The 27,777-nt window shown below is 37.6% G+C and overlaps 1 protein-coding gene across 6 annotated transcripts in view; it reads right to left on the reverse strand.

The window, feature by feature from the left end:
• ENTREP2 (endosomal transmembrane epsin interactor 2) overlaps nucleotides 1-27,777 on the reverse strand; it is an 86,497-nt gene that overhangs the window by 6,975 nt on the left and 51,745 nt on the right. The window contains exons 4-8 of one of the 6 annotated variants that reach the window (XM_077785878.1): nucleotides 23,366-23,497; nucleotides 13,585-13,692; nucleotides 6,998-7,012; nucleotides 4,229-4,389; nucleotides 3,525-3,660 (exon numbers count right to left, since the gene is read on the reverse strand). In XM_077785878.1, coding sequence (XP_077642004.1) covers nucleotides 3,525-3,660; nucleotides 4,229-4,389; nucleotides 6,998-7,012; nucleotides 13,585-13,692; nucleotides 23,366-23,497 — 552 coding nt within the window. Of the gene's footprint in view, nucleotides 1-3,524; nucleotides 3,661-4,228; nucleotides 4,390-6,997; nucleotides 7,061-13,584; nucleotides 13,693-23,365; nucleotides 23,498-27,777 lie in introns of all 6 variants that reach the window. The other 5 variants (XM_031505789.2, XM_077785877.1, XM_077785879.1 and 2 more) reach the window with 5 other exon arrangements.

Raw genomic sequence — 27,777 nt, forward strand, 5'->3', positions numbered from 1 at the left:
TAGCAGTTCTTCGGGATTATCTAAAGAAATTATTCCAATAAATAGCTAGTAACAAAAAATAAGAAAAAAACTCAATAAAGGTTGAAAGGAATGAAATTGATACCATCTTGAGTAGAAAGCATCGTATCTTTTTCTGTCTGTAGGGCCACAATTAACTAGTAGAACTTATTATGGTTGGTGACAGTCTAGAAATCAGCATCAGTCACCTCTGTGCAAACTTTTTGTCAAGCACTTAATGTGTATCTGGCATAAAAAAAATTGGATGTGACACAATTAGTCTGAAGCTATTAGGGCAAAAGCTTCCATTTCAAATGCCAGTGTAGATAAAAGCACACATATGTGTGCATAACTTACTGTGCTCACTGTTTTATTTATATCTATCACTATGATCCTGTGATCAGAAAGTTTCTTTTGATACAAATTTTGTTTTTAAAAATCATTTGAAGGTTGAGCAAACACAACTCCAAGGAAAGAACTGGACCAGAAATACTTTAACTCAGCAAGAGATGAATAGAGGACTGGGAAGCAAAAGTGAGATCACTCATATTTTTAAACAATTCCCATAGAAATTTCTTAACTTTCTTGATGGTAGCAGAGTATCACATCCATGATAAAAAGTAAAATGTTGTGTCACTTGAAGTCACAGATTGTTCCTGGGATCTAACTGTGGAAGTTCTGGGAACTAACTAGAAAAGTAAGCAATGTTCACAAATGCTCTTTGTTGTAGAAAACTCAGACTGACTACCTTTTCAAAGAAATGGTATAATGTTTTAAAGGTGATTGTTTCTTTCTAAAAATCTAGGGATTCCAGGGGCTTTCATAAATTCTTAATCTAGGCACTTTCATAATCACTGACTTAATTTCTTAATCACTGACTGGAAAACATCTGTGGAAAATTTGTGCTGAAATATTTATTGACACTCTACATTGTCTCTGAATAATTGCTGAATGTATTTGGAACTGATTAACCCTCTTTGCTTGGGGGAAGGAGAACCAGGGTTTTAATTGCAGCAGGTACCACTGACAATTTTGAAGCCAGGTCAGCGTTGTGGTTCACACAGGAACAGCTCATGGTTTCACACAGGTTGCTGCACAGCCAAGGGTAACAAAACCTTATTGAATTCCACATCCTCAGACAGTCACTAAGCCATCAATAGAAAAAGGGAAGAAAACCTGTGCTTTTAACAAGTCTGCAGAGCCTACAGGTTAGAAAACCTTATAAAACACTGTCATTGATTTAGTTCACCCAGAATCCTGATCTGTTTTTTCTTATATTTTCTATATTCCAGTCAATACTTTGCATGGAAAACACTGAAAACCACTTTTTTTTTACAGTCATGAACTGGGAATTCCTAATCAGTACAGATGACAACAGCAATTTTTACATGGATGCAACCTCTCAAATTAGCACTGACATTTGTTGCCCATAAAATGCATGAAATACCGAGTCTAATTTAGTTCAATTTAATAAAATTCTAAGAACCTCAATCCATTTAAAAACAAATAAAACCTATTGCTTGATGCACAGTAAAAGGTTTTACAATTATGACATTATTACATAATGGTTCCCAGAAGCACTTTTGTAGTTAAATCCCTGACAGGATTTCCATTGCCAAGCCTGCCTTTAAGGGATTTATAAATCTCATTATTTCAGTTCCTACTGTACTGTGCTCTATGGGAGCATTTGCAGCATGTAAGGACTCGGGTCTCCATTTTGTTCTTCTTGTAGACCCAAAACTGTCTTAGACAGCTCAGCTGGGACACTAATTGCAAAAAATACATGAAGGCTTTTGTTGTCAAAAAAAATCTGTGGCTGTCACTGTAGGCTTTGGTTATTGCTGCCAGTGAGTTTCAGTGCTGAGACACAGAGCCCGTCACAAGCTCTCTGAACAGCAACTACCAACTATAAACTCACTCCTGGTAAGAAACTATATAATTATCACTATTAGCAATGAAGTCACCACTCATCTTCACTGGTGATTAGACCAAACACCTCTGGAGCTCAGGTGGCCAGAGGTGAACAGGCAAGGTGCTGAAACTGACTCCAGATGCCAAAAATTAGCAGTGAATACATCTGCTTATTAAAGCCAAGCTCTTCTTGCAAGAGCATGACTTTGGAGCTTTAAGTCACATCTTGTTAAAAGGATTTTTGTTACATGCTGGTGCTATTGTGCTGTTGCATGTTGATGCTCACACCGAGACTGGTACCAGTCACCAGAGTGCTCAAATTGATTTTGTGCTTTACTAAAAATAGACACTTAATAATCCTTACTTAGTAGCACCTATGAATTCTTATCACAGATAGGAGTCTTCTCTTTCCCCCCAAACCATGCATGATTCATATCACTTTTGTCCACTTTTTTTTCACTGAATATTGACTTCTCCAAGGCTTGCAGGTTCATCTGAGTTACGGCCAAAGAAAAAGGATGGAACCTGGATAAAAAATATTCTAGAAGGAGATGGCCTTGAAAACTCCAATTTTGCTGTTCAGCAAGGAACTTCACTCACAAGCAGGTTTATACAATTTCATTTTATTATAGCCAAACAAATCAAAAGTAATGCAATGTTTGGCCAATTTGTTGTGTTGGGTAGAGGACATAGTACAAGGCAAAGATCAGAAGATCTGTCAGAAGCTGCTTTGTCAGTCACAGAAGCTACAAAGACAGGCAAATCTTGGGGAGATTTAATTGCATTTTTGTTGGAGGTTTTGCATTTCAACATGCTTTTTTCTGAGACACTTGTCTTATTAATTATCTTAATTATCTTGTGTATAATAAGTTAAAATTTGTATCATTTCTTTAGGCTTGTGGTTTCAATTCTGGTTCCTCCAACATGGAAATAAGTCACTAGAAAATATTTCAATGTTTTATTTTGGGGAAAGGCAAAGTAGTCACCTCTGTAATGTGGATGCAATTTGGAAACCTGAACACAGGTATTTCCTCAGTGTGCTATTAACAACTGATAAAGAATATCTAGAATGTTTGACTCCATGAGTTTTTACTGGAGCCTGAAAGAAATTAGAGCTTCTAACAGCAACTGTAAATATTTTCTCTTTGTGACAGCTGATTTGATTACCACAAATCCCTTCAAGGAAATGCTGGAATCAGCTCTGGCTGCACATGCAGACACATAATAATTCCAGTTTCAGCTCAGTCAATACTGTACAGTAGAGAATAAAGCAAAAAAAGTGTAACATCAATATTTGTCTCAAGCACACTGGATCCTTTCTTCAAGTTCAGGGTAAAGTGTTCTGCACTCTCACGAGCAGCAGTTTCTTGCCACATTAACAGCAGAAGCTGCTTACTAAAAACTAACAATCAGAACGTTAAGCAACAGAGAATCACTCACTGCTGTTGCACAGGAAGTAAAATTTGTTAGCTAACCCTTATAAAGAAAATGGTCTGGAAAATGTTTTTAAAGAACAGAAATATTTTATGATGATTGTTCTTTAAATTTTATCTAGAATTATTTTGCACCATGAAAATTTGAAGACCACATAAAGAATTTCCTTTGGTTTTCCTCACCTGGCTGGCAGGCATCTCTCCAATCACTGCCTCATAAGGAGGGGGCAGCTCACTTGGATACAGCATTCCTGGGCTATTAATGGTTACTTCATATAAAGCACCAAATGGGGAATGAGGGAAGTCCAAATGGAGATTTCTACATAAAAACATAAACAAATAAACAATTAAGAAATGGCATTGATTTATTACCTATACCACAGTGATGTAAAGACTTCTTTGAATTCAAAGCCAATACACTACAAAGAATTACATTCAAGAAATTTATTAGACATCCAAAATGAAGCCCTGGTTCACAGGGTAGCTTTAACATCTTTACCAGCCTGTTTTGCCATAATGTCCTCCACTAGTCCAAATGAATACCCATTAATTGAAATAATTTCCTTAAAAAATTATATTTCATACTCAACTTCAAATGCACAAAGTTAACTGTGAATGAATCACTTACAAAGGGATCTTTGCTCAAAGTGCAGACACTGTTATCCTTGCCTTAGTTAAGTTAAATAATTTCTCTATTGCAGCAGTGCTTTAACACAAATATTTCCAGCTGTAGCCTAACAAGCTTGCAAAAAACCACATGTAATCTCTCTGGAAAAGAAGAGCCTAATGTAAGTGAAGGACATGATCTGGCTTTGTATTCTTTGAAAGAGCTCCCTAGCCTGCACTCAGAGCCAAGTGCTGAGTGCACAGCAGGGAGAGAGAATCACCTCTGTGCCTCCCCCACGGGCGTGCAGGTGTACTCCGGTGGGTAGTAGGGAGGGGGGGGGATTGGTGGGATGAACTCATCAAAATCCAGGGTTTGGTGCAGGACAGTTCCATGTGGAGTCATGCAGTCAGGATTGGCAGAATGTGGCCTCTGTGGCAGAAACTGAAAATGAACAGGTAAAGTTCCTTCAGATGGTAGAATCATTGTCTCCAATATTAACAATTTTAATAAAAGGTATATATTAGCGACCCTGACCAATACCAAATTCATTAATACCCAAGCTGAAACTAAAAAAGCACTTCTGGGAGCATAAGAATTCTTGTGATCAGTGAGGAAGGTGAATCAGATTGCCAAAATACAGCACAAGGTTTTACTGAAGACAGAGAGGCTGTGGGCCTCCAAGCCAGTCAGCCTTAGGATGCAGACAGACATTTACAATTTATTGGCTTTTCAATAAATATTTCTACATTGCATATTGTTTTGTTGTAGCCCCACATAATCATTTCTATTCTAATAACTTAAGAAAAATAGATATAACTACTAAAATAAATATTTGCATGTTTTTGTTTCCAATCTGGACTGCCTTGAACTTACAGAGGAAAAAAATCCCAACTCCAAACACCAAAACAACCCCAAATAAAACTACCTAGAAACAGGCTACTATGTAGATATTATATTTTGAATTTTAAAAGATGGAAATATCCCACTAATTTTTCAATTCCAATGAAGGGGCTGTTTATAGCTATTCTTTATTATTCTTGTAAAATGAAATATTCTTAATAGCTGTTTGTGATTTGGTGATACAGACACTGCACAGTTAAATGTGGTATAAAGCTTATAAGCACTGGTATGAAAGTAACAAAAACATTTATTCCATATACACATCTCAAAACCCAAAATAAAATAACTACACTGCACAATAAAAAGTAATAATAATGCGAGCCACATCAACATTTGTGACAGAAACTTCATCAGCTTCCAGCAGAGCAGGGATTTAGAGAAGGTATTCCAACACCATTGATATCAGGAGCACCCAAAGGTGTTCTGGGTAAGGCCTGAACTAATCCAAGATCAAATCTGGACCATCCTGAAGATCCCACAACCCACACCTGACTCTATTTGGTCCCCATGGATCAAAGGAGAACTAAAAGACAACCCAAAACCACAGAATTTTTTCTTTTCCAGGCAAGTTTCTGCTCTTATATAACTTTTCTTGGATCACTAGATGACTTGATCTTTAGCTCCTGCCTTTTAAAACAAGCCTGCTAAGAAACTTTGCTGAAGGCACATTTCTTTTTTAGACTGGAACAAGACAACCTATGGTTTTGTACTGTAGGCTCATTACATTATTGTTTGTTAAAATCCATGATAAAAATTCAGGAAGCAGTAAAATAAAAGGGAAAATGTTTATTCTTAGGAGATCCAGCAAAGGAAATTACCTTTGTTTTTAATATCATAGTTCTATATTTATTACTTTTTGAAATTTTATTCAGTGCAGTTCTGCTGAATTCACATTACCACAAAAATGATACTGGTCTTTTGTGTTTTAAAGCTTGAGTTACATCTTAGTTCTATAAACTCACTCTATGTATGGTGTTTCAAAGGTCAGAGCTGTAATAATACAGCACAGCAGAGGGTCAGGAGGACCAGTATCAACTGTTTGTGAAAATGAAGTACTAGCTGCTCGCTGATCAACTCTCCAGAGATATTTCCACACGTAACTATCAATAAAGAACCTCCTCTGCAGAATGAGTTATTTCCTTACATCCTACAGCCAAAGACTTTCAGCCATTGCATTCTACTCATGGTACAGCAGAGAAACAAAGACATCAGTTTGATTTACTCTTCATTATGTGAAATGTTTGATGCTCTTTTGTCCTCCATGTGAGGTGGGATGCTGTTATCCCAGGTACTATCAGACATTACTCTATTTGGCTTTCAGAAATAAACCAAAACTTTCTTGCAGTCATTTGGTCCCAACTCATCTGATCTTTCATCAGCCATTTCCCAAAGTGTAACACAACATTAATACCAACCATTAAACTCCAGACTTCTGCCCTAAGCAATCATAAGCAATCATTGGTGTGTTACCATCTCAAATACATGGAAGAATCTTTCAGGAAAAAAGCAAGCAAGACAAACATCAATATAATTACCTAAAACCTGTAAGCATTTATCATAATGAAGACAAATATCTGAGTATGCTGGGTCACATTTTGTATACTGTTTGACTCCACCAAACTTAGGACTGCTGTCATTTTCTTAAAAGAGTAGATAATTTGGGTCATTTTACAGTCTGGAAACAAAACTATTTTAATTTACAACTTCCTTGACCTTCTCCCAGACTGTTTCCATACTGCCATGGACCCCAAGCTTTGGTTTGCACCAGAGAACTTGTAGCTCTGTTCCCTCAGTCCTGGAGGTCCCTGGAGCTGGATCCATCCAGCCTCATACTGGGAGTGATACCCTTACCACTGTCAGAACAGGGCAATCAAACACAGGGCACTTGCACAGCAGGTGAACCATCAGCACACACTTTGTGGGACATGACAGAAGGGAGAGGTTTTACACAGGGCAGAGGGGGCTGTGGTTCCAGGAGGAAAAGATCTATTGCTTGGATGCAGCTCAGTTGAGCAGCAGAGTTATCTGCACCCCTTTCAAGATCTGGCAATACAAACCATGGCAACGAACTGTGACCAACACTTGACAACGAGCAGCAGGATGGACATGGAAATACACATGTTTGGTGTATTTATAAACAACAGTTTACCTGTGTGATATCATCCTGCTGGAAGGCACAGAAATTAAAGTGAAAAAGGCTGTAAGAGTAAAACTAGCAGGAAATGAAACAATAGCAAATATAAGGGATTACCACCAAGAACAGACATCCTTGAGAAAACAATTGAAAGCTAGTAAGTGGAAATTAAGTAATATTTTATTCCATACTATGTTGTCTACTGATCTCTGCTAGCCTGAAAAAGCTTATTCTTTGTACAGGAAAATGTATTTTAAATATCTTCAAGAGTTAGTCTCAAATAGTGAAGTCTGGCAGGGTTTCAGCAAAGGCTTAATACAAATTTCATAGGTTAAAAAAAACCAGTAATAAAATGCAAAGAACTGAGAAAACTGAAGAAACACTGACAAATACTTTCACACAGGAACACACATTTCTGGTATTAGAAGATAGCTGTTATCAAATAATCAGTCTCAAGATACTGATGGCAAATGGGACAGGCAACAAAACAAGAGCTGCCAAGCAGAAAATGGGGGTGGTCTGTTCAGTCACCAGGATAAACAGGATCAAGTTGCACTCAATATCATGTCAAAAACTACAGCTCACACCATGGAACAACTCACACAGTGGGTTTCCCAGCCAGCCCTGGGATTAAACTAATGGCCACTGCAGAAGCAATGGTTGCAAAGGTAAACAGCATACAGCATCTCTGGTAAATGCTAAATATCTAACACCATGAAATTAAGCAAAAATTTATAGCTATCAACAGATACTTAAAACATATTTACTAGAAAGAAAGACAAAACCCACAGCTGTGGAAATCCAGAAAACTCAACCACTTCTGTTACCCTCCTGGAGCTGCTGGATGCAGAAATCTGACAAGCAATGAAATACAGATCTGGAATTCATGGTCTTTTAGGAAACAGCTGACCTTATGTTTGAAGCTTGGCATTCAGATATTACACTCACACAGACAGGTATTTTCTCATCATTAATTTAGTGTGTGAAACATGTCTGATACTGGATGGGCATTACACAGCCCAGTGCATGTGCTAAAGGGGTATGGAGCACAGAGCACACACTGACCACAGAACTCGGTGTGTTTTCATTGGGCAGTCTGGCTTGGACAGAGTGGAACAGCCTGATTTAAACAGCCCTCATAGTGAGGACTACTTTTTAAAAAATTTTGTCTGCAGTTATGAAGGAAGAGTAAAACATGCTCTCTGTCTGGTTGCAGCAGGGCAAACAAGAAAGCTGTAAAACACTGTAACCCCCTGCTTGGACCTGCATTCAATACAGAAGTTTGCCAAAGCAGCAGCAGTACGTTGTCAGGAAGCAGAGAATTAGAAGCACAAATGCTAGAAGTACCTCACTTACAAAAGAGGTAGAAGTTTTTGAAAATTATGCTCAAGGGTCCACTGACACAGTACTGAGAATTCCACACAGCCAACAATGGAGCTGGACACCAGTGACCTCCTCTGCCAGCTCACAGCCTGCAGCCAGACACATCAGCTATCCCTGCCCAGTGAAGAATAACACATCTCCTCTCTCAGTTTTTAACTTTTCCAGGTGAAATAAACACCATTACATAGCTATGTGTAAAACTGTAAAACTCATTCTCTTTTTGTCAGACTGAATTTCCAGCTCTTCACTGAAAGGTCTGTAAGTTGGTCACTGAAGTGATCAGAATGTATTATTCACGTTCTGAATATTTTGAGTACACTGAGGTAAAAGCTGATGGAGGAGACCCAGTTAAGGAACTGAAGAAACAGCAGGTAAGACCTGTCAATATAATTCTCTGTTGAAAGAGTGCCTCATGTGATACCATGTGGTCCATCCTTCTGCCCAAGGCATGTGAGACTAACAGCTCTGCACCAGGATTCCCAGCTGTGGGACCGCCCCACTAAACACCAGCAAAGACATTCTGTGCTCTGTACATCCTGCAGCTGCTCAGCACCACAGACCCCACGTAAATGCCACAGCTGAGCCACTGCTCAGCAATTACAGCTTATCTAAACCACAAGTGCCATATATCAGTATGTGCCTGGTGCTCTAAGGGAAACTTATCTGGAGTTTTTCCTGTGTCTGCATGTAATTACCTCTGTCTTCCATATCACATTTATTACACGTAGTGTATAACTCTGAAATCAGTCCTTTGGAGACTCCAGAGTTCATTATTCTCATTTCAGTCATTTATAAAAGATCTGCTGATTTTTGAGAATGGGAAATAGAAATTTCTAATTGCATATAATTAAATACTGGCACGTTGTCCTGAGTAAAAGCTCTGCAATACACTCAGGTCTATAATTCTGTCATCAATTAACTGTCCTCCTGGACAAGTTGCTGTTTTCCTTTTCTAAAACACTGGAATCAGTATCTGCTGAAGGGAAATGTAGACTCTAATTGTCTAGAAGAACAAAAGGACTACAGTTGACTCTTCTAATTTGTCCCTGATTTTAAAGGGGAATTACGAGACAGAAGATATTTCGATAAGGAAAACACATTCAGATTTTTCTCAGTTTTTCCCAGTTGCTGTTCCTACAACCATCACAAGCCATTAGCTCTGTAGCCTCATGGGCATTGCTCTGTGATGCCTTTTTTGAAGCACTTATGATATTTTATTCTTAAATATTAAATATTATTATTCTACCGATAAAGTATTTGATGAAAAATGCTACATTTGTTAAAAATGTCAAAAGATTTCTGACCCAAAATATGCATTTATGGTGGGTGCGAGAGGAGTATTTATGCAACCATATTTACATTTAGGATTTTTCTATGGATGCACATCATTCCCAATGCATATTTCTAAAAGGACTGTCATCTGGGTTTTACCTGTAAGTGAACTTTGTGCCCAAAAAAGGATTATTTACATTTTGATGTCATTAGATTAAAAATGGTATGTAATAACGTAAGATCAATTCTCACTAAGCTTGACTCTGCAGGTGTTTTTAATTACTATTTCACCAGAACATGGGGGTTAAACAATGTCAGCAAGGTATTACCCTCATACAGAGATGCTTTCTGTGAGGTGCTTGAGTAGAAATATTAACTACAGCCTATTAAGATAATGACATGCTGAATTATCCCTAGGACTGATGAAAACAGTAATTAAACACTACAGCTTGCATGTGTCATCATTACCTTATTTTCTTTACAAAATAACAGATGGTTTTAGGTATCACACAACATGAACAGCTACTAACAGTGATGGTGATAAAATCAATACACTCAATGATATCAGTGCTAGCACTTCTAGGATAAGAAGTGTATAAACGTATCTGGAGTGGAAGGAGGTCTGGAATAGGTGTAATTCATGCTTTAGCTCAGCCACAGTGGGCGTAATATCTTGTATTTCTTACTTTAGTCCAGGCAGCTACCTTTTGAAGAAAACAGGGTGCATTTCCACAGTAGCCATTCATCAGACAAGATGCAAACTGAAACTGCCTCAGGCAACAAATGAAATATCATGGAAGTGACAGTTTGGTTATTAAGAGAGGTTTCTTCACATTACAGAGCCTCGATATGATCTGATTTGATTCACATTTATTTCCTGGAGGGGTGTGTACATAGAAGGAACAATTCTGGGAAGCCCTGTAATGGAGTGCAGCCTTAAACTCTCTAGTGAAACACAACAAATGCCTTTTCAATCTTTAGCTATGATATCACTTTCTCTTGCAGCTTTCTTACAACTGGTAGGGCTTCTTTGCCTGGGCAAATGCATATACTTAACACAGTGAGAAAGGTTAAAGTGAAATGAAAATTTTTGAGTACTTTCTGAAACAGTCAACTCAAACAAGGAAAAACCCAGAAAAAATATATAAAAAAAATATAAAGCAATAAAACCACTTTGAAGTAGTTTGCTGTATTGTTTTTTCCTTAGCACTTGAAATAAAACATTTGTTAGGGTAGGACTGGTTTTAAACCAAAAAACTCCTCTTCAAATTCACTGGAAAATTTAAACTGTGCTTACTACTGGACAGCTTGTGTTTTTGTTTTTAAGATGTTTTTCCTAAAGGTTGGGATGTCAGAAGACAGCAGCTTCCAGTAAAATACCTCAGTTTGCCTGTATGAATCAAGACACTTCCTCTATGCAAAAGTCATCAACAAAGCACAAAATCACAGAATCATTGCTGCAAATTTGCTTGAGACTGTTACACCTGCTTTATGTTGCTAAGCAATAAATTGGAATTCTTTGAATTCGCAAAAATTACCATTCCAGTGGATTAATTTCTGAGACAAGAACACAGTACAGGAATCACAGAACTGATTGCTCTAATGATAACCTAATGACATCCAAGGAGGGTGTTCCCTATTGCCACTTCTTGTTACAGGAGAGCCTACATAGCTCTCACATACTGTAGAACTGAATATAAAACCATATTCACAATGACTAAAACCTTTTCAGCTATGAGCAGTGGTATCTCTTGCTGCTGCTGTCAAGCTTCCAACATGGTACAACCCAGCTAAAAGAAGATGCATCAGTGAAAAGTAAAAGGAAAAAAAGCACAAATCGAGCACAACAAACAAGAGAAAAGGAAGTTAATCAGATTTCTGGATGTAGTAGAGCAAAGGGAACTGCAGACCAGGGGACAATAGGCTGAAAGTAGTGAAAGAAAAAGAAATCCTCAGGTGAGGGTTCAGCTGGTCTAAGTCAGCGTAGCCCCAGGGAAGTTACGCTCACTTAGGCCCGGTAGGAATCTGCCTCAGCAACCTGAAAAAAGAAAGGGAAAAACTGATAAACAAGAAAAGACTGAGATTGAACAGAAATATAGATATATATATATATATGTATTTCCCTTTCTCTGGGAAGAAGGAAGAAAATTCTTGTCGATGGAGCTGAAAGGGTGGGAGAACGGACAACTTAGCAGGAAGACAAAGCTGGAAACAGGAAGCAAAAAGAAATAAACAATGAAACCAAGAAATGGCAGCATTGCCAGGTGGGAAAGAAAGAATCTTAATGATATCCAGAATGAGGTGGGAGAGAGAAAAATTATGTGCTTTTAGGAATTTGATTTCCTATTGAGGTTACTGCTTTTTGCATATGCCCATCAGAAGCACTTTAATATTGGTCTTGGTTCATTGTTACTATTCATTTTTATTCCTCTGACACTGCTAAATAACATTAAGTGTAGATCAAGATTTCTGGAATATACACTTCTGGATCACTGCCACCATTTTTCCACTAGACAGATTTTTCAAGGTATAATACTCTCTTCACCTCCCCATCATCACTGCAAAGTGAAAAAATTCTTTAGTCAATGGGCATTCTTGTAGTAAATACAGAGGGGGGGGAGTGTATGAAAAGGAAGAATACCCAGAATATGATAAAAACCCTTTAACATTTAAAATAGAAGTGTCATCAGCTGAAGTTATTATTTCTGTTATTTCCCATCCATACTAGTGTTATTAAATAAGCACTGTTTACAAGCCTCTACAAGCCTGCACAATATGCACACACAGAACCCTACAGCAAAAATGCATTTATGTACTATTCACAGTAATTACCTAAACACATGAGCCTAACTTATTATACCCATTACTATGTGAAGCAAACACCAGATCCCAGACTGAAGATATTCCTTAACTGGGTTTGAAACCCAGTGTCTGGAACACTTGTCTAGAAAGGACAGTCTTATCTCCATAATTGATGCACTTAAATCAATACCCATGGCACCCAGTGTATTTCTAATTATTTATTTTTAAAACAACTGTGCCTGCATGGGCAGGCTATACAATATTTCTGTGTTGTTTGCAGCTAACTTGCTGGGCCAGTCTTCCATCTATACAAACTTTTCCAATACAAGATATACAAATGGCTAGCATTAGGTTTGTGTGTTTGCCCTCCCTTATTAAACAGGACATTTCCTAGATTAATCAGCAATAGAGCAAGGTTACAAGCAATGGCCTGAAAAATACAAAGGTTTTTAAAATTTTGGTTTTTTTTTTTTTTTCTTTTACATTGAAATATTGTGAATCCCAACATTCATTTGGCATAGGAAAGCTGCCCTTGTCCAACCAAAACAAGACAGCATCCTGTGATGCAGCTGACTATGCAGAAGACTAATGATCCTTTTCGCTCTTGTTTTGAACAGAAATGCTACTCTGAGGTGGAACATGTTTTCCTTATGAAAACACAATTAGTGGCACAGGGCTGAGAAAAGTTCCAGTTTTGAGCTTATACTTCTCATACTCCATAGCTGTCATACCAATCTAGTAATGAAAACTGGGGCCTTAAAGCTAAGTAATTGCTCTGGGGAGTGTGGAAACTGGAGATAATATACAAGTGATGACAGCAAAGGTAACGTGCATCTTTAACTAAGCCTCATTAATAACCTCGTTAACAAAAAGAACTCCCAATTGCAAAATCCTGATCACACCACTCGACTATAATACATAAACAGTAAAACACAGCAGCTCCTCATGCTGCATACATCTATATGCTATGTTTATACAGATGTATGCAGATAAAAAATACACCCATGTACACACACATTCTAACACTACACAGAGACGCAAACAGGCTTAAGTTTATAAGCAAAGAGTAGGTGCAAATGAGTATCCACAGAGAGGACACTGTGTCAGGCTGGACAAACCCTGTGGTGCCACTGAAACGTACTCACCATTTGCAGAAGATCAGAAGAAACCATCTGCATGCAACACATTGCTGTTGCCAAAGCACAGACAATGGTGGAGATGATATTGAGAGCGCACACACTGAACAACAGGTCCTGCGGAGAGACATCAGCAGAATATCATCTCTTATCTCAGGGACACAAAGGACAGGAAATGCTTGAGGAATTTGATAACAAACACTCTCAACGGCTATCGATTAATATGGTTCCAAATAACTGGGTAAAACACATTTAGCTTGTAATCTTTTCAGGTAGCAATCCACAAAGGCAGCAATTACAGAAACAAACATCTTCCCTTTCCCAGTTCTCACAACACATTTTCTAGTAGATATTTCCTGAGAAATATTGATATTCAAATTTTCTTTTTCCCCAAAAAGAGAAATTGCTCTTTCATGGTCGACTCCAAGCTGCAGCTATCACAAGAAAGAGCCTATGAAAGACACCTCTGATTAAAAACAACATGCAGAAATATTATTGCTTTGAGTAGTTGAAACCTGAAATGTAGGGTTGTGTGTTAAAAAAATTCTAGTATGAAATAGAGACTTATCCTGTGTCAGAAACTTGATGCATCTGAAATATTTTTATATGAGAGAAAAGTAGTGATTACACACCTAGATACTTCACCTTCTACCGATGAATTGAGTACTTATGGTCATATTGTTGGCTTGCTTTTTTTGAAGAAAAAGAAGCTTAAAATAGAGCACAGAATATTGGTTTAACAAGGAGAATAAAGAAAAATAAACATTTGAATTAAAATGGAAGATTTTTATAGCAATGGTATCACTAAAAATAAAGCATCTCTTTCCCAATCACTGGATTTGCATTTACGTCTCCACAGCCAATGAAAAGACATTAAAAGAATGCAATGTGCTGGCAACATTTCAAAACTACTACAATCCTTGTACAGAAACTGCATGGCTGTTGTGGCTGCTGTGTGGCTCAGTTCTCTGAATAGCCAGTAAAAGCATTTGAGAAAAAGCAGTGAGAACAAATGAAAAGAGAATTTAAAATTGCTACAATACCATGAGTAAAAAACACTCACTGTGCAAAGAACATTCCATAGGATCTAATTTTAAAGGAGTACTGCATTCACTGCCAGTGCATGAAATAACTTCTATGCTATAAATTGCTTTGTTTTCCCCAACAGTTCTGAAACGAAGTATAGAAAGGTGCAGATTTACCCCTGCCACTGTAATTGCTTGCTCCTCAAGTGGCCTTCATTTGAAGATGGAAATGCCAGCAATGGGAACCAGGCAGACATTAAATGGGCCAACAAGTTTTAGTCATTTAGTAACTTACACTGAGCCAGATTTGCTCTGGCTGATCTGGTCAGTAGTTTTCTGTCTTCTTGGCCAGCCCCTCAGCCAGGGGAATAAGGAATAATCAGCACTAACAGCAAAATACTGGAAAGGCCACTAAGTCACTTACAGAAGGTGATGCACTCAAAGTCATACAGACCCACTAGAGCATTCAAATGGAGGTAAACAGGCAAAGTGATCCCTGGAGACCCACTTAGTTAACAGTGGCCAAAGAAGCAGACTGCTTTCCATATGCAAACCTAGGCAAAGAACACTGAGGCAGAGACAATATCTAAGGTAGAAAATAGGACAATTTCCTAGTAGGAAGAAACATCATCCACTGTCTACTACAGCCATTTAAATACAAAAAACTTATCCAATCTGAGTGCATACCATTTATGCTAAATAACAAAGTTCTAAATTAGGATACAAAGTATCTCCAAGACCCTTAAACAACTTTTTATGTGCTAGGACAGACTTAACGGTGCCTCTAAGTCTCATGACAGAGGTTTCTCTTATCTGTTCCTAAAGACCCCACAGCAGTGTTTTTTTTACCATCAGTGCCCTGGTTATGTCCATCCCACAAATGAAACCCATGGCTTCTTTTCTTCCATAGCTCTTGAGAACAGGCTGTTACACAGCAGACTTTTATACCATTGAACTCTATTACCACTCCTGAAGCCTTTTCCACCTTTACTGCATGACATATTAACACCATTTTCTCCAATTCTCAACTGAAATCAACTTTCTAGGCCTCCAATCGTTTTCATTAATCTGATTTATTTCACCTCACCTGGACCCACATTTTTCCTTAAATGCAGAATCCTAAACTAGGCACAGCTGAAGATCTTCCAAACACTGACTCCAGTGTGAGGATTATTTCTTGTGCCTTGCAGGCTACATTCATCCTTGGCACACTGGGACAGCTGTGCTCCGTTTGTTTATGCTTTTGGTGTAGGGCAGGGATTACTGCCCACAGGAACAGCAGCCTCTTTCCACACACTCCTTTCCAGGCTAAGCACACAGTTCCTCTTCCTGCTACAGTATCTTTGAAGGTGAAGGTACAACTAGAAAATGCCAAATGCAGGGATGCAGAGTTTTTAATGTATTTCATAAAGATCAATAAGGAGCAGACATGTAAAACATTGCAAGTCTAAAGTATTAACAGAGACAGTAATAATTGAGCAATGACTGTGGAGGCCTCACCACCACTAGATAGTCTTAAAGCAAGACTGCTTCTTTATTTGTTTTGGCTTTTTTATCCTAAAGTCAGTTTCAACTCAAACAGGAACCAAGCCACAACCCACTCTCCTCCTTTGCTCCCCACTCCCCCCACCCTCCCTAAAGATTAATCAGCCTCAGGCACTAACCATTCACTCCCTGTGCCCTGTAAAAAAATAATTAGGTAATCCATGACACTCATTTATTCAGCTATAGATAAAAAGTGAGCAGGACTAAAGCCCTCCATGGCCAAGCACACTGCCAGAAGGACAGGGTAGGTGCTTACAGACAGCAGCTGGAACAAACAATGACAATTAAGATGTCCTTTAGGAAATGTCTGAAAAAGCAGTAACCACAACAGGGCCAGTCATAACTCCCCACAGCCCCAGCCAGAGCCAGCCACATTTATAGGTGCCTAAAGGAGCAGGAAATCTGTACTAAATACAAAATCAGGGAGCTTTAGTAACAGATCTTTAGCTGACATCTACCAGAACACTAATCAGAACACACAGCATGTGAATCTCTAATGGTTTGAAATACACTTCTCTGCTCCTCAGAAATGGCTGAAACAATTTTCTCTTAGATGCTGTCTTTGTTTTTTTAAGACAAAACTCTGATTCTTCAGCATGTTTATATGATAATTAATGTTCTGATAAGTATAGTGTACTAGGGAAAATTATTCTTCTACAGGTTATATATACAATTTTCTTCATACACCTTAGCTCACTAGCTGCAGAGGACACAAATTCCCTTCAGAGTGGAATCAGCTGTCAGAATTGCCAGGAACCATGCCTAGATCAGTCCAGAGATACATGCACAGCAGTCCGACAGCATTGTGAGCTCTTTCTCTGTGGCCACTTATTTTTCCAAGTAGGTCCCTCACTAAATCTTAAAAGCAGAACTAAAATTTAGTACTGACAGTGAAAAAAGCAAGGTTTCATGGTTGCAGTATTCCATTTATACTACAACTTGAACAATTACCAAATTAATGGTGCCAGCACCTGCATAACTGTTTATCATGCTTTCCCTCCATAATAACAGACACCTTTGACTTGTGTTGTGTTCCAAAAGGATACCTGGGCATTCCCAAATCTTCTTCACACTGTCATTTCCCATATATCTAACTTAGGGACAGAACAGGTATTTTTTCCTTTTCCTAATTCAAGCTGTTTTCACTATTATTCTTTTGACAGTGTTTTTGTGCTACTGCTCCTCAGTTCTTCCTTTACTAGCACAATTAAAATAATACATAAATGTATAAAAATGCATGTTCTGTAAACGTGTAGTCCAAAATCCTACAGAACAAATTAAAATAGATGTATTACAAAACCTGAATATTATTTAAAATCTGAATGTTTAATTGTAATATTTTAATATTCTGTATTCAAAAAATTTTAAGATAGAACTAATTGAGAATATAGTATTAAAAACTCATACTGCAATAAGCTTAAAAAGCAATTTGTCCTGTAAACTGATTTTCTTTGTTTTCCATCAAACTGCTGGGTGATAAAGCAGTCAGATGGTATCAAACTGGAATAAGTAAAAAATTGGTGATTGCCACATCGATAACTCAACTGTAGAAACAATAATTTAACAAAGCAATTTAGAACAGCTGTTAGCACATGCAATTACCTGACAGAAGCAAAGAGATGAGATAGAATCTAAAATGAAAAATGACAATGGCACAAATCCCATCAGCCAGTGATGGGTGCACTAGCAGAGCTGGTCCTTTATAACCAATGAACACTCACTGCACGTGTGTTCACCCTCCTGAAATTCTGTCCTTCAGAACATCATTTGTACTTCCTATCACAGCAAACACAAAGCAAAACTGGAATAGCAAAACTTCACTCTAATGGTGGGCCACACCCACAGAGCTCCTTCAGCTTAGAAACCAATTTATAACTGCATTTGTCTCTAATATCCGTTATCTTTGAAAACCATCAAGTAAGCCAGGCTAAACCAGGAATATCTGGACATCTTCAAAATTCAACTCAAATACAGACTTTGGTAAATATTTAGTCACTCTCTCGCTTCTTCCTATCATAGCAATAAACTACTGAAAATTAAGTTACGCGCATGAACATCAAAGCACAGAATTTGTCACTCAGTACAGACCACACCACACAGATGAAGCACAATTACCTCAAAATATTCACTCTGCCAAGTACTATATAGAAAATGAATCAGCTGTTCTGCTTACACAGAATTGAGAAACTGTATTTAAATCTGTTTTGCTCTAGAAAGACACGAAGTACATCCATTTCATTTTATGAGTTCAGGTCTGCTCAACAGTACTGAGCTGACAGCTCTCTCTACAACACACTCACATTTTGCTGGCTGAATAGATTATTTCCTGTGGAAATAAAAGATTTGTAGTCTTTGAGGTTCTTGACACTTTTGAGACCTTAGCCAATATACGATGAAAGAAGCAAAATCAGCTTGTTGATGTGTAAAAGGAACACTCTGTGAGCAGCAGCCCTGAGCACACAGATCTCAGCATCCCCAGCAATCGATGGCTAAAAGCAGCTTCACGGCTGCAATGCTGTGGAGATGATTTCTTTTCTCCTTGATTGACTTCAATTATAGTGCTTCATTTCTTATCCTACTGTATCCTGAAAAGAGATAATGAGCAGCAAAGCTTTTTCACCCATGAAATTAGTGTCAATGTACTTCTTTTATTCAAGAATTCAAGGACAACAATCCTTTTAACTCCAAATATAACTTCAGTTGTTCCCACTGGATACGTCTAGAAAAACACTGGGAAAAATTTCTGCTCTAATACAAGGAAGGCTCAAGAATTAATTCTGAGTCAAATGGGTCTCAACCACACATTACATTGTAAATGGAGAGATAATCAACACTTCATAGAATAGATTTAAGGTTTGAAAGTACAGTGTAATTCACTATTTTATCACATTTTTAAGAAGCAGTGCACAGTGCACTGCTACTTAAAAATAAACTGAAAAAGGTCTTTGCTTGCACTCAAGTTTGCATACCTTCCCACTCAGGTGCTACATTAAATTTAGTAGACTCCTGAAAGGCTAGGGTTTCATAACTGGACAAGGATGGAATAACTAGATTCCAATCATTCGAAGAGGCACCTTTTCAGCTGTGAGAGAAGTTTACAACCATATACACTCATTGTCCAAGCAATTAACAGAAAGAGGTATGAGGAAGGAAAAGTAGTTTAGCTATTCAGACTACAAAGCCCACCCTGATCCACCCTATTTTTGATGGTCTTGGTGTGGTAAATACACTCTGAATGTAGGGAATAGTTTGCCTGTAAAGGAATGTGAAACAAATCCAGCATTTAAAAATATGATCTGGAATTACTTATTCTGTGCTGAGCTTTATCCAATTTTAAGTAGCTTATGAAGCCTTTCAAGTAAGTCATTCAGTAAAATTAATAATATTGCATTTGATCTTACAGTAAACCCGAGGAAAGACTGTTCTCATAACTCTAAAGAACGTGCTAGGAGCCATCCTCCTCTGTTTTGCAAGTGGAAGCATCTTCTTCTGAATGAAAAAAAATTTCCATATATGATCAGACTTGGCCATCCGGAAACTCAGTAACAATAAAATGAGATTCAAAGGAGAGGAAAGAAAATAAAGTATTCACACAGAAGACTTCAAGAGCCCTGAGCTACATAAATCTTTAATAGAGATGCCTAACTAATGAATGCAATCAGAAATCTGAAAGAGCCACTTACTACCTAATTGTACTTGAACTTTAGCATCTCCAAACCAAATATTTATGCTGAAGACAGAGGAGGGAATCAGCTTCTCTCCTTGCCCGATAGTCACAAAAGCATTCTACAGATGCACCTTAAGTAGGAAGCAATCATGTAAATAGCAAATCTATAAATTCACATACATGTCTGCAGGTATTCTGGACTGTGTAAGCTGTTAAAAGTAATTTAAAATACTCAACTGGATCATTACTAAACCAAAACAGCATAACATTCCCCTCTTGCATGTCAGTATCAGAAAGCGATAATATGTTACAAAATAATTCAGACTTCTAAATACCTAATTTCATCCTCTGAAAATGTCGCATGTGTATCTTAAACTCAAAATACTCTGAGTTTAGGAAGAAGACAAAATTTTCACAGATTAAAGACATCAGGAAAATTTAGCCATTTTACTTTAATTAACATGACAATAAAAACTCAGATCCTTAAAATTTCATCCACTTCCTGCACAAAACCAGATTAAGTTGATGTTACTGAAACTGCATCCTAAATCCACCCCATCTGTGGCCATCATCTAATTTTTGGACACCTGATTCTTAATAAACCTTTTAAACTCTTTTAACTAATTTTGTAAATAGGTAGGATTTGTTTGTGCCTTCATTTGGCTTCAATTAAACCAAGTAACTTCTTAATATAGGATAAAGCTGTTATAGAAGTATGGTTACTGTAAAAAAAAATCAAGATAATAGGACACTGACATCCTTTAGAATCACAGATTGCTGACCCTGAGTATCCAGAGGAAAGCAAAGAATCTTATTTTCAGGGGCAGTTTAGGAGCTACTGATGCAGGAAACTGTAAAAAAACCCACATCTCCTAGTGAAATACAGAAACCAGGGACTCTCTCCATTGTAAAACAGGGTAGATGGATCACACTTGGGTGCCTGCAGACCTTAACAGCAGTTCATCACATCATGCAGCTGCACTATTTTTAGTGAGATGGGCAGACAAGACTACAAGTATGGTATCATAAAATTAATTCTAATCCTACCAATTCAACACCCTTGAGTGGGCTGAGACCCCATTACAACAGTGAAATGGCACAGTATGTTTGTCCATTTTGCTGTAACATATAATTCTGTGCTGAAATCCCACTATTCAACTAATCTCAGAAACCAGCGCTTATAGCTCAGTCAGCATTTGCAATCAATACTTGTATCTATACATGTGCATATATGGGACCACACATACTACAGCTGTAGCTCCTCTGTCCCTATTAAAAGGTTTGAGTAGTTTGTTCAGGGCTTGAAATGAAGAAAGAAGGAGACTGATTTACAAAAAAGCACACAGAGATGGTTCATTGCAAAAACAACAACAAATTTTAGAGATTTTTCAAAGCAATTATAAACCCCCCACTAAATATCATGCAAGGCTCAGTAAACATACACAGGATCAGGAGCCACTGCTGGTTTTCCTTGTCCTGTTTGACTGCCTGGGAACAAGATCAGACAGGTAAGATGTGCTGGATTGTTCTGTTCACAGTGGAGCTCCACAGCTGCTATCACCAAAACCCCACAGATGACTTAGAGGAAACATGAGATTTTTAGCCCACCTGCAATAAAGAGGAATGTGGAACCTACATAACGTTATACATTAAATGTATAATCTTAATTCTGGTTCTCTACAGTTCCTCTCCCTCTGGTTCCTCAATGAATACAATTGAGCTTTTGGTACTAAAACACCTGTTTCTTTAAAATCACATTGTAGTTGTTAATTGTAATTAAAGAGGGTGAGCCTTATCATTGTCAGCTCTTACCTCATGAGCTGTAACTTTTTTTCTTATGGGCTTAGTAGAATGCTGTTCTTAAATTTACAGCCAGGAATCAGAGCTAAGCCAAACAGAAAGCAAATGTAGAATTAATACTGAAAAAGATGTAAAAAACTTTCTGAAAAAGTTATTTTCCTAACTACCCTTTCTTAGATTAAAAATTCTGAACATAATTAAAATTGCAGTCAGATTATACTCAGGGGAACTCCTGTGTTGAAACCCATTTTCTTGTAGTGTAAACTGATATGTCAATTCCCTTTATAAATGATTGAGTTATATCTTAGAATAAATTAAATTTTGTGCTTGTATTCTGATTGCTGTATTGGTTAGAATCCTTGTCTTGATTTTCAGCATATGTCACATCTACTCACTCCATATGCTGATAAGGTCCTCTAAAGATAAACAGTTGTTTTCCCTCTCATTAAAGTTTACCTTGCTGACATATTTACAGGAAGCAAACATATGCACCCTCAATCTTTATTTTAATGGGATTAGCAAGTCAGCTTTTCCTGAATGACAGGTTCATGTTTCTGCATCTGTCATACTTTGAGGACTGTCCTTCTCAGAATGATAAGTTACCTTCTTGTAATACATTTCAGTGAATATTGTTGTTTTGACCAACAATGTCAAGTTATGCTTCTTTTCCACTTATTAAACTCCTGCTGCCCAGTAGGTTTTTGCTCTGTTACCTTTATAATGCTCATTAAAACCTGAGGCAGAGCTCTTATTTAACTTTGGGGCCATAATTTAACTTCTACCTCATCCATATTACTTGGTGGTAGCTTTTTTTTCTTTTTTTTTTTTTTTTTTCTTTTTCTTAGCAAGACTGAAGAACATTTAGGTATTTACTACATACCTTGTATAGCATTTCTACCCAGTCAGAATTTTAAAATATATCTTCAAATATGAATAAAACTTTTATAACTTTCTCAGGACCCATTTGAGGAAATCTACCTCCCTAAGATCCTTCTCACAATGAATTTCTCTACTTTACTCCATTATTTTCTATTAGTTTTATTAAAGTACATATTTTGAAATTGAGAGTCAACAATACAGAGTTCTGCTGATCATGCAACTAAACCTAGAATGAATCAGCATCTGCCTCTCAGCCTATGGTTCCTTTTTTTGAGCAGTTCTCTCATTGATTCCTTATTATTTTTCAAAACAACATAGCATCAATGCCTTCCCATTTGGTGATAATGAAGTGAAGCAATGATGGCAACAATTACACTGTACTCTAACTCACACAACACTCTTAGTATTTGCTCTCAATTTTTCATCTGGGTAGCTGTAACACAAAATGCTACAAGATTTAAACTTCTCACAATGTTGCAGGGCAGTTTATAAGCAGGTTTCCAGCATCACCCAGAAAGAACACTGACTCTTCCCTCCCAAAGTAGGAGCAGCACATCAGGAAATACCTCATCATTCTGCAGTGCTTTGTGTTTCTTTGCAGCTGACCGTAACATCAACAAACACCACCTCGAACAGGGAAGTGAAAGATACCTGTTCTTGCACCTTCCAGCAAAAACCACAGCCAGTCTGAAGTTCTGTTTCTTGAGTAATCTTCACCAAAACAGTTACCCACACAAATGCTGATACTGAGATGGAGAAGTTTTTTGCACATAAGGGTGGCCAAAGAGAGAACAGCAGCTGCTGCTCCCTTCACCACATACTTTCTCTTGCCAAGTTAAAACTGCAATAAACAGTTAATTCTCTCCTAACACACCTTGAGGGTCAGCCTCACTGCATTGCACTCCTGCAGAGGGTTCAGTTTCAGTGTTTCTCCCAAGTTACTGCAGCCTGATGTCTGATGCTGCATTTCACAGCAAACACAGACACCATCACTGTCGAATTTGATCTGTGGAGAAAAGAAAAGGTCAGAAAAAGTATAAATCAACAGAAACACAATTCTCAAAAATAGTATTTACACTTACAGTAATGACTATTAAATGCAAAATTAAAATCTCTGTGCAGAACATTAGGTGCAGAATGTTTTCTAATGGCTAATATAAGCTATAAAAACACGTAAAATACAGAAAGATGATTCAATGTCAAAGGTGTTGTCTTTATGCTGCCTTTTGAAAAAAATTTGCTTTGCAGGGACAGGTGAAACCAAACTAACTCAACTGAATAAACACAAAACCATACTCAGTGTGGGAAAACCAAAAATAACACAAAGACACCAGAAAATATGTGAAGGAGTCATGATCACAAATCAGTCCTTTATTCCCCAAAGTAAAGATGGAAGCACAGTGGCTGGGTGGGGAGAATTGAATCACTCTGTTACTTATTCTTTTGCATTAAAAAAAACCCCAAAATTTCCAGACACAAATCGACAAAGAAATTCCTAATCCAAATACAGATTTGATATTTTTAAAGCAAATTCTCTCTAGGATGTTGCCAATTTCCTGAACAAAAACAGGTATCAGCTCTCCTTGTGGAATTACCTTGCACAGCCTTATACATAGAATCATTTCAAGAGAATATTTACTTACTTCTTAGACCTCAAATAACATTAAATGGTTCATATTATCTTAAAAGTTATATATTTAAATATATGTATTTTTTTAGTGCTACCCCTATCAGGCTTATGTAGCACTCTCTCACTCTCTCCTTACATGCTGGTGACCAGGGAGCAGATGGAAAAGCACAAATAAGAGTCAATTAAAAGAACATAATAAACTTCTCCAGATGAGGTACAGATGACTGAATGCTTGCTTACTGTGATGAAAGCACGCTCAGGGCAGGAGCTACCTCAGGAGACTGCAGCTCCTGAGACTCCAGATTGCCCTCTAGCCAGCACAATTTGTAAAAGGCTTTAGAAAAAACTGGGTATGTAAATTACACCATTTCCCATATTCTCCAAGGCAACACTGGAAATAATTGTCTGTGGCAAATCACAGAAACTGGTCATACCCTATGCCATAGACACTGCAAAGAAACAATGAAAAAACACAATTTGCTCACATCTGTGATAGTTGTGGGGTTTATTTCTCATTAGCATACAATTTAACTACAAAGCAACTTGAACAATTTCAAACTAGTTCTTTTCCAATTCCTGTAATCTTTTTATACTTTTAAAAGTTGAAATATCTGAGCAAAACACAACTAAATGGTTTATGATCAACTGACCTCAGCTCTTCAACCTGATGTAAAATCAAATACTGGATGTCACTGGGGAGGTCTTGCTCCCAAAACTCTCTGGAAATGGTTCAGGGGTTAAGAAATGCTGCTGAGGAATTTTGGAACTCACGCTTTGAATTTAGAGGTGTGCCAAGGCCAGGGGTCAGAAGGCTACACCTGGTACATCAATATAGGCTTCAGCTGTTAAAAAGCTTTTGTAATGAGGAAAATGGACTTCAGACAAAGCTTTCTACTGCAAGATTGTCTATTCTGATTCTTGCTGCCCCTGTTTAATAAAGGACAGGCACTGACTTATGCCATGCATCTGGCATTTTGAATGTGAAATACAGATCGCAGGGCCACCTGTATCACATGTAATGAACAGGTGTCACAAAGATAAGGTTCAAAAGGCAGGATCAAGATTCCCCATTTATGTGAGATTCTCAATTCATTCTGAAAGTTGTTCCATAACTTTGTACTGTGTAGTAGTTCTTGTTTCAATGTAATTCTTAAAATAAGTTAAAAGCTAGTTGTTTACATGACAGTTCTTGCAAAACACAGGGCCACCTTAAGAATCACAGCATATTCAAAACCAGCCAAGATTCACTACCAGATTGGAAGCATATTATTTTTTGAGAATTTTTATCAAGTTGCCTTGTTATGCACCTTTTCCTTCCATGTTTGTGAAGTGACCTGTTTGCTGAGTTGTGTTCCTGCAAGAGGAGCAGGACCAAAGGCTGTAGGTGTCACTGCTTTTGTGTTCTCAGTGATGCAGCAGCTGAAAACACTCCTGAATCCCTGCTCCAGATTTCCCTTCCCTGCCCTGCTGTGGTCTCACACTTGTGCAGACAGGATCAAGAGTTCATACAGCTATTCTGTCACCTAAACAGTGCCAAAATTAACATTTTTTTTGATTTGTGAAGGAAGGAGGAGAAGTGGTTTATTGTTAGCCCAAATCACATCTCAAAGGCCATTTCACTGTGTGACTCCATAAACAGAGACAGTAGCACTGCCAATAAATCTGCATTGGTACAGGGAGAAGGGGTTGGGATCACCCCTTGCAGCTGCTGGGCTGGTGTTTGCCAACCTCAGACACAATTACACCAGCAGTGCCTCCAAAACTGTCTGTGCTTCAATCTTTTTTTGGCTGGCAGAGCTCAAGAATAAAGCATCATTCACTTCATCCCCTGCACATACCCCCACCATCCTGTGCATATTTGTGTCCCACTTCGTGATTCTTACTCATGCTAGTCAGTACTCACAGTAGAGTTTGTGTGCTTTCATATTTATGACAGTTGCACAGTACACCCTCATCCAAACCATATTTAAGATTTCAAACATCAGCCAGAGCTGCCTACATGCATAAATTGTCTTGTAAGTTTTTGTTTTGTCAAAAAGCACTACTGTTACATCAAAAGTCATAAAACCCATTAAAACTTGACTTTTATACAGCAGAGAATCAAAAAAGGAAAGCATCTTCCAAATTTATTACAAATACATGCACACACTCTCACAGGCTTTATGTTATTTTTTTCATCTGTATCAATTAATCAAATTCTGTCAATGCTGCTGGAAAGAAGCTTGTTTGCTTGTTTGGCTGCTAAGTGCACAGACACTCTCCCCTAACAGGGCAAATTAGGAGTTAGTTAACACTGTTTGCATTCTACCACCTTCTTAATACAAATGCAAGTCTTCTAGTAAAAGTAGTTATAGATTTTACTACTACTGCTAAATTAACCTTCAGGGTTTTTTATAGAGAACATAAAAAAAGGGAAGGAAAAATTCCAAAATGAAGTATCAGAGTTCCAAAGTTGATAAAAAGGCAGTGAAGTACAAGAAAGCTCCACTGGTGTACTTAGGGGAAGGAACTTCAATTCTAGTACCTTATGCAGAGAGAAAGATGGGAGGATCCAGTAATGATAAAGCTGCATAGTAGGGAAATATCAAGATTAAAAACTGACAGATGACTAAGAAAAAAACAGAGTATATTCTTTTTCCTGGACTTTTAAAAATTGTTTTTCAATATGCACAGACCTGGGTTTGGCTCCATTGCAAAATGGAATACAAATAAACCTCAGTTCTGGACCTGGGCTCTGCCATTCAGCTCTTTGTGAACATGCACCTGCTTCACCTTCCTTGCTTTGTCTATTCCAGCTAAAGATAATTCAGGGGAAAGATGACTCTTCCTTTATGTGTTGCTGTATCCACTGCTAATTTCAGCTGTACAACCAAAAAAAAAAAGTAATCTTTCAATAGAGAGATTGACACCTTCACTACTTTTCTGAATAATAATCACCTGTAAATTTCATTAAAACTACAGAGTTTCTTTTTAAGTGAATAAATGGCTTACAAGACAGCTAAACACAATAAAAACAAACATAGATGAAGAAATAAAACGTATTCTGTCTTGTGTAGTAATAGAACATAAATGAAAATATATTAATTACTCTACCCATGCATTTTAGGAGAACCATTTTTTAGACAACCATTATTTGGAAAAGAAATTCCTATACAGAAATGTTTCTCCTATACACATTAATGAACAGCCTGAGTGTGTAACTTCTCTGTACACATCTGACTCTCACTGATTTAAAGCAGTATCTTGAGGTTTTGGCTACAGGATCTGCTGGTAATTATGGGAAAAAAAATTCCAATTAATTTTTCATAACAAGGCGTTAAAGCTACTGCCTTTTTCCCCCTCATGTTGTATGTTGCTAAGCTGCAGGATCAAGGGCACAAATACCAACTTCACAAATTACACATTCCAAATGCTAACATATGGCAAGCACATTTCTCATATTCACAGTAAAGTACATATTATGGAATCTACAACAAATCCCCAGTGTTTAAAGCAAAATAAGACCACTGTCTTGCATTTTTCTTCAAATAAAAACACTACATGTGAAACCCTGCTGAATTTAAACTCCATAATACAGTAGATCCTATTATCACTTTTAAACATGTACTCACCATGAATGAGTTTGACAGAAAGACCAGAACTAAAACAGAATTTAT

The sequence above is a fragment of the Lonchura striata genome, chromosome 11, assembly GCF_046129695.1.
Source record: "Lonchura striata isolate bLonStr1 chromosome 11, bLonStr1.mat, whole genome shotgun sequence".
NCBI classification, from domain to species: domain Eukaryota; kingdom Metazoa; phylum Chordata; class Aves; order Passeriformes; family Estrildidae; genus Lonchura; species Lonchura striata.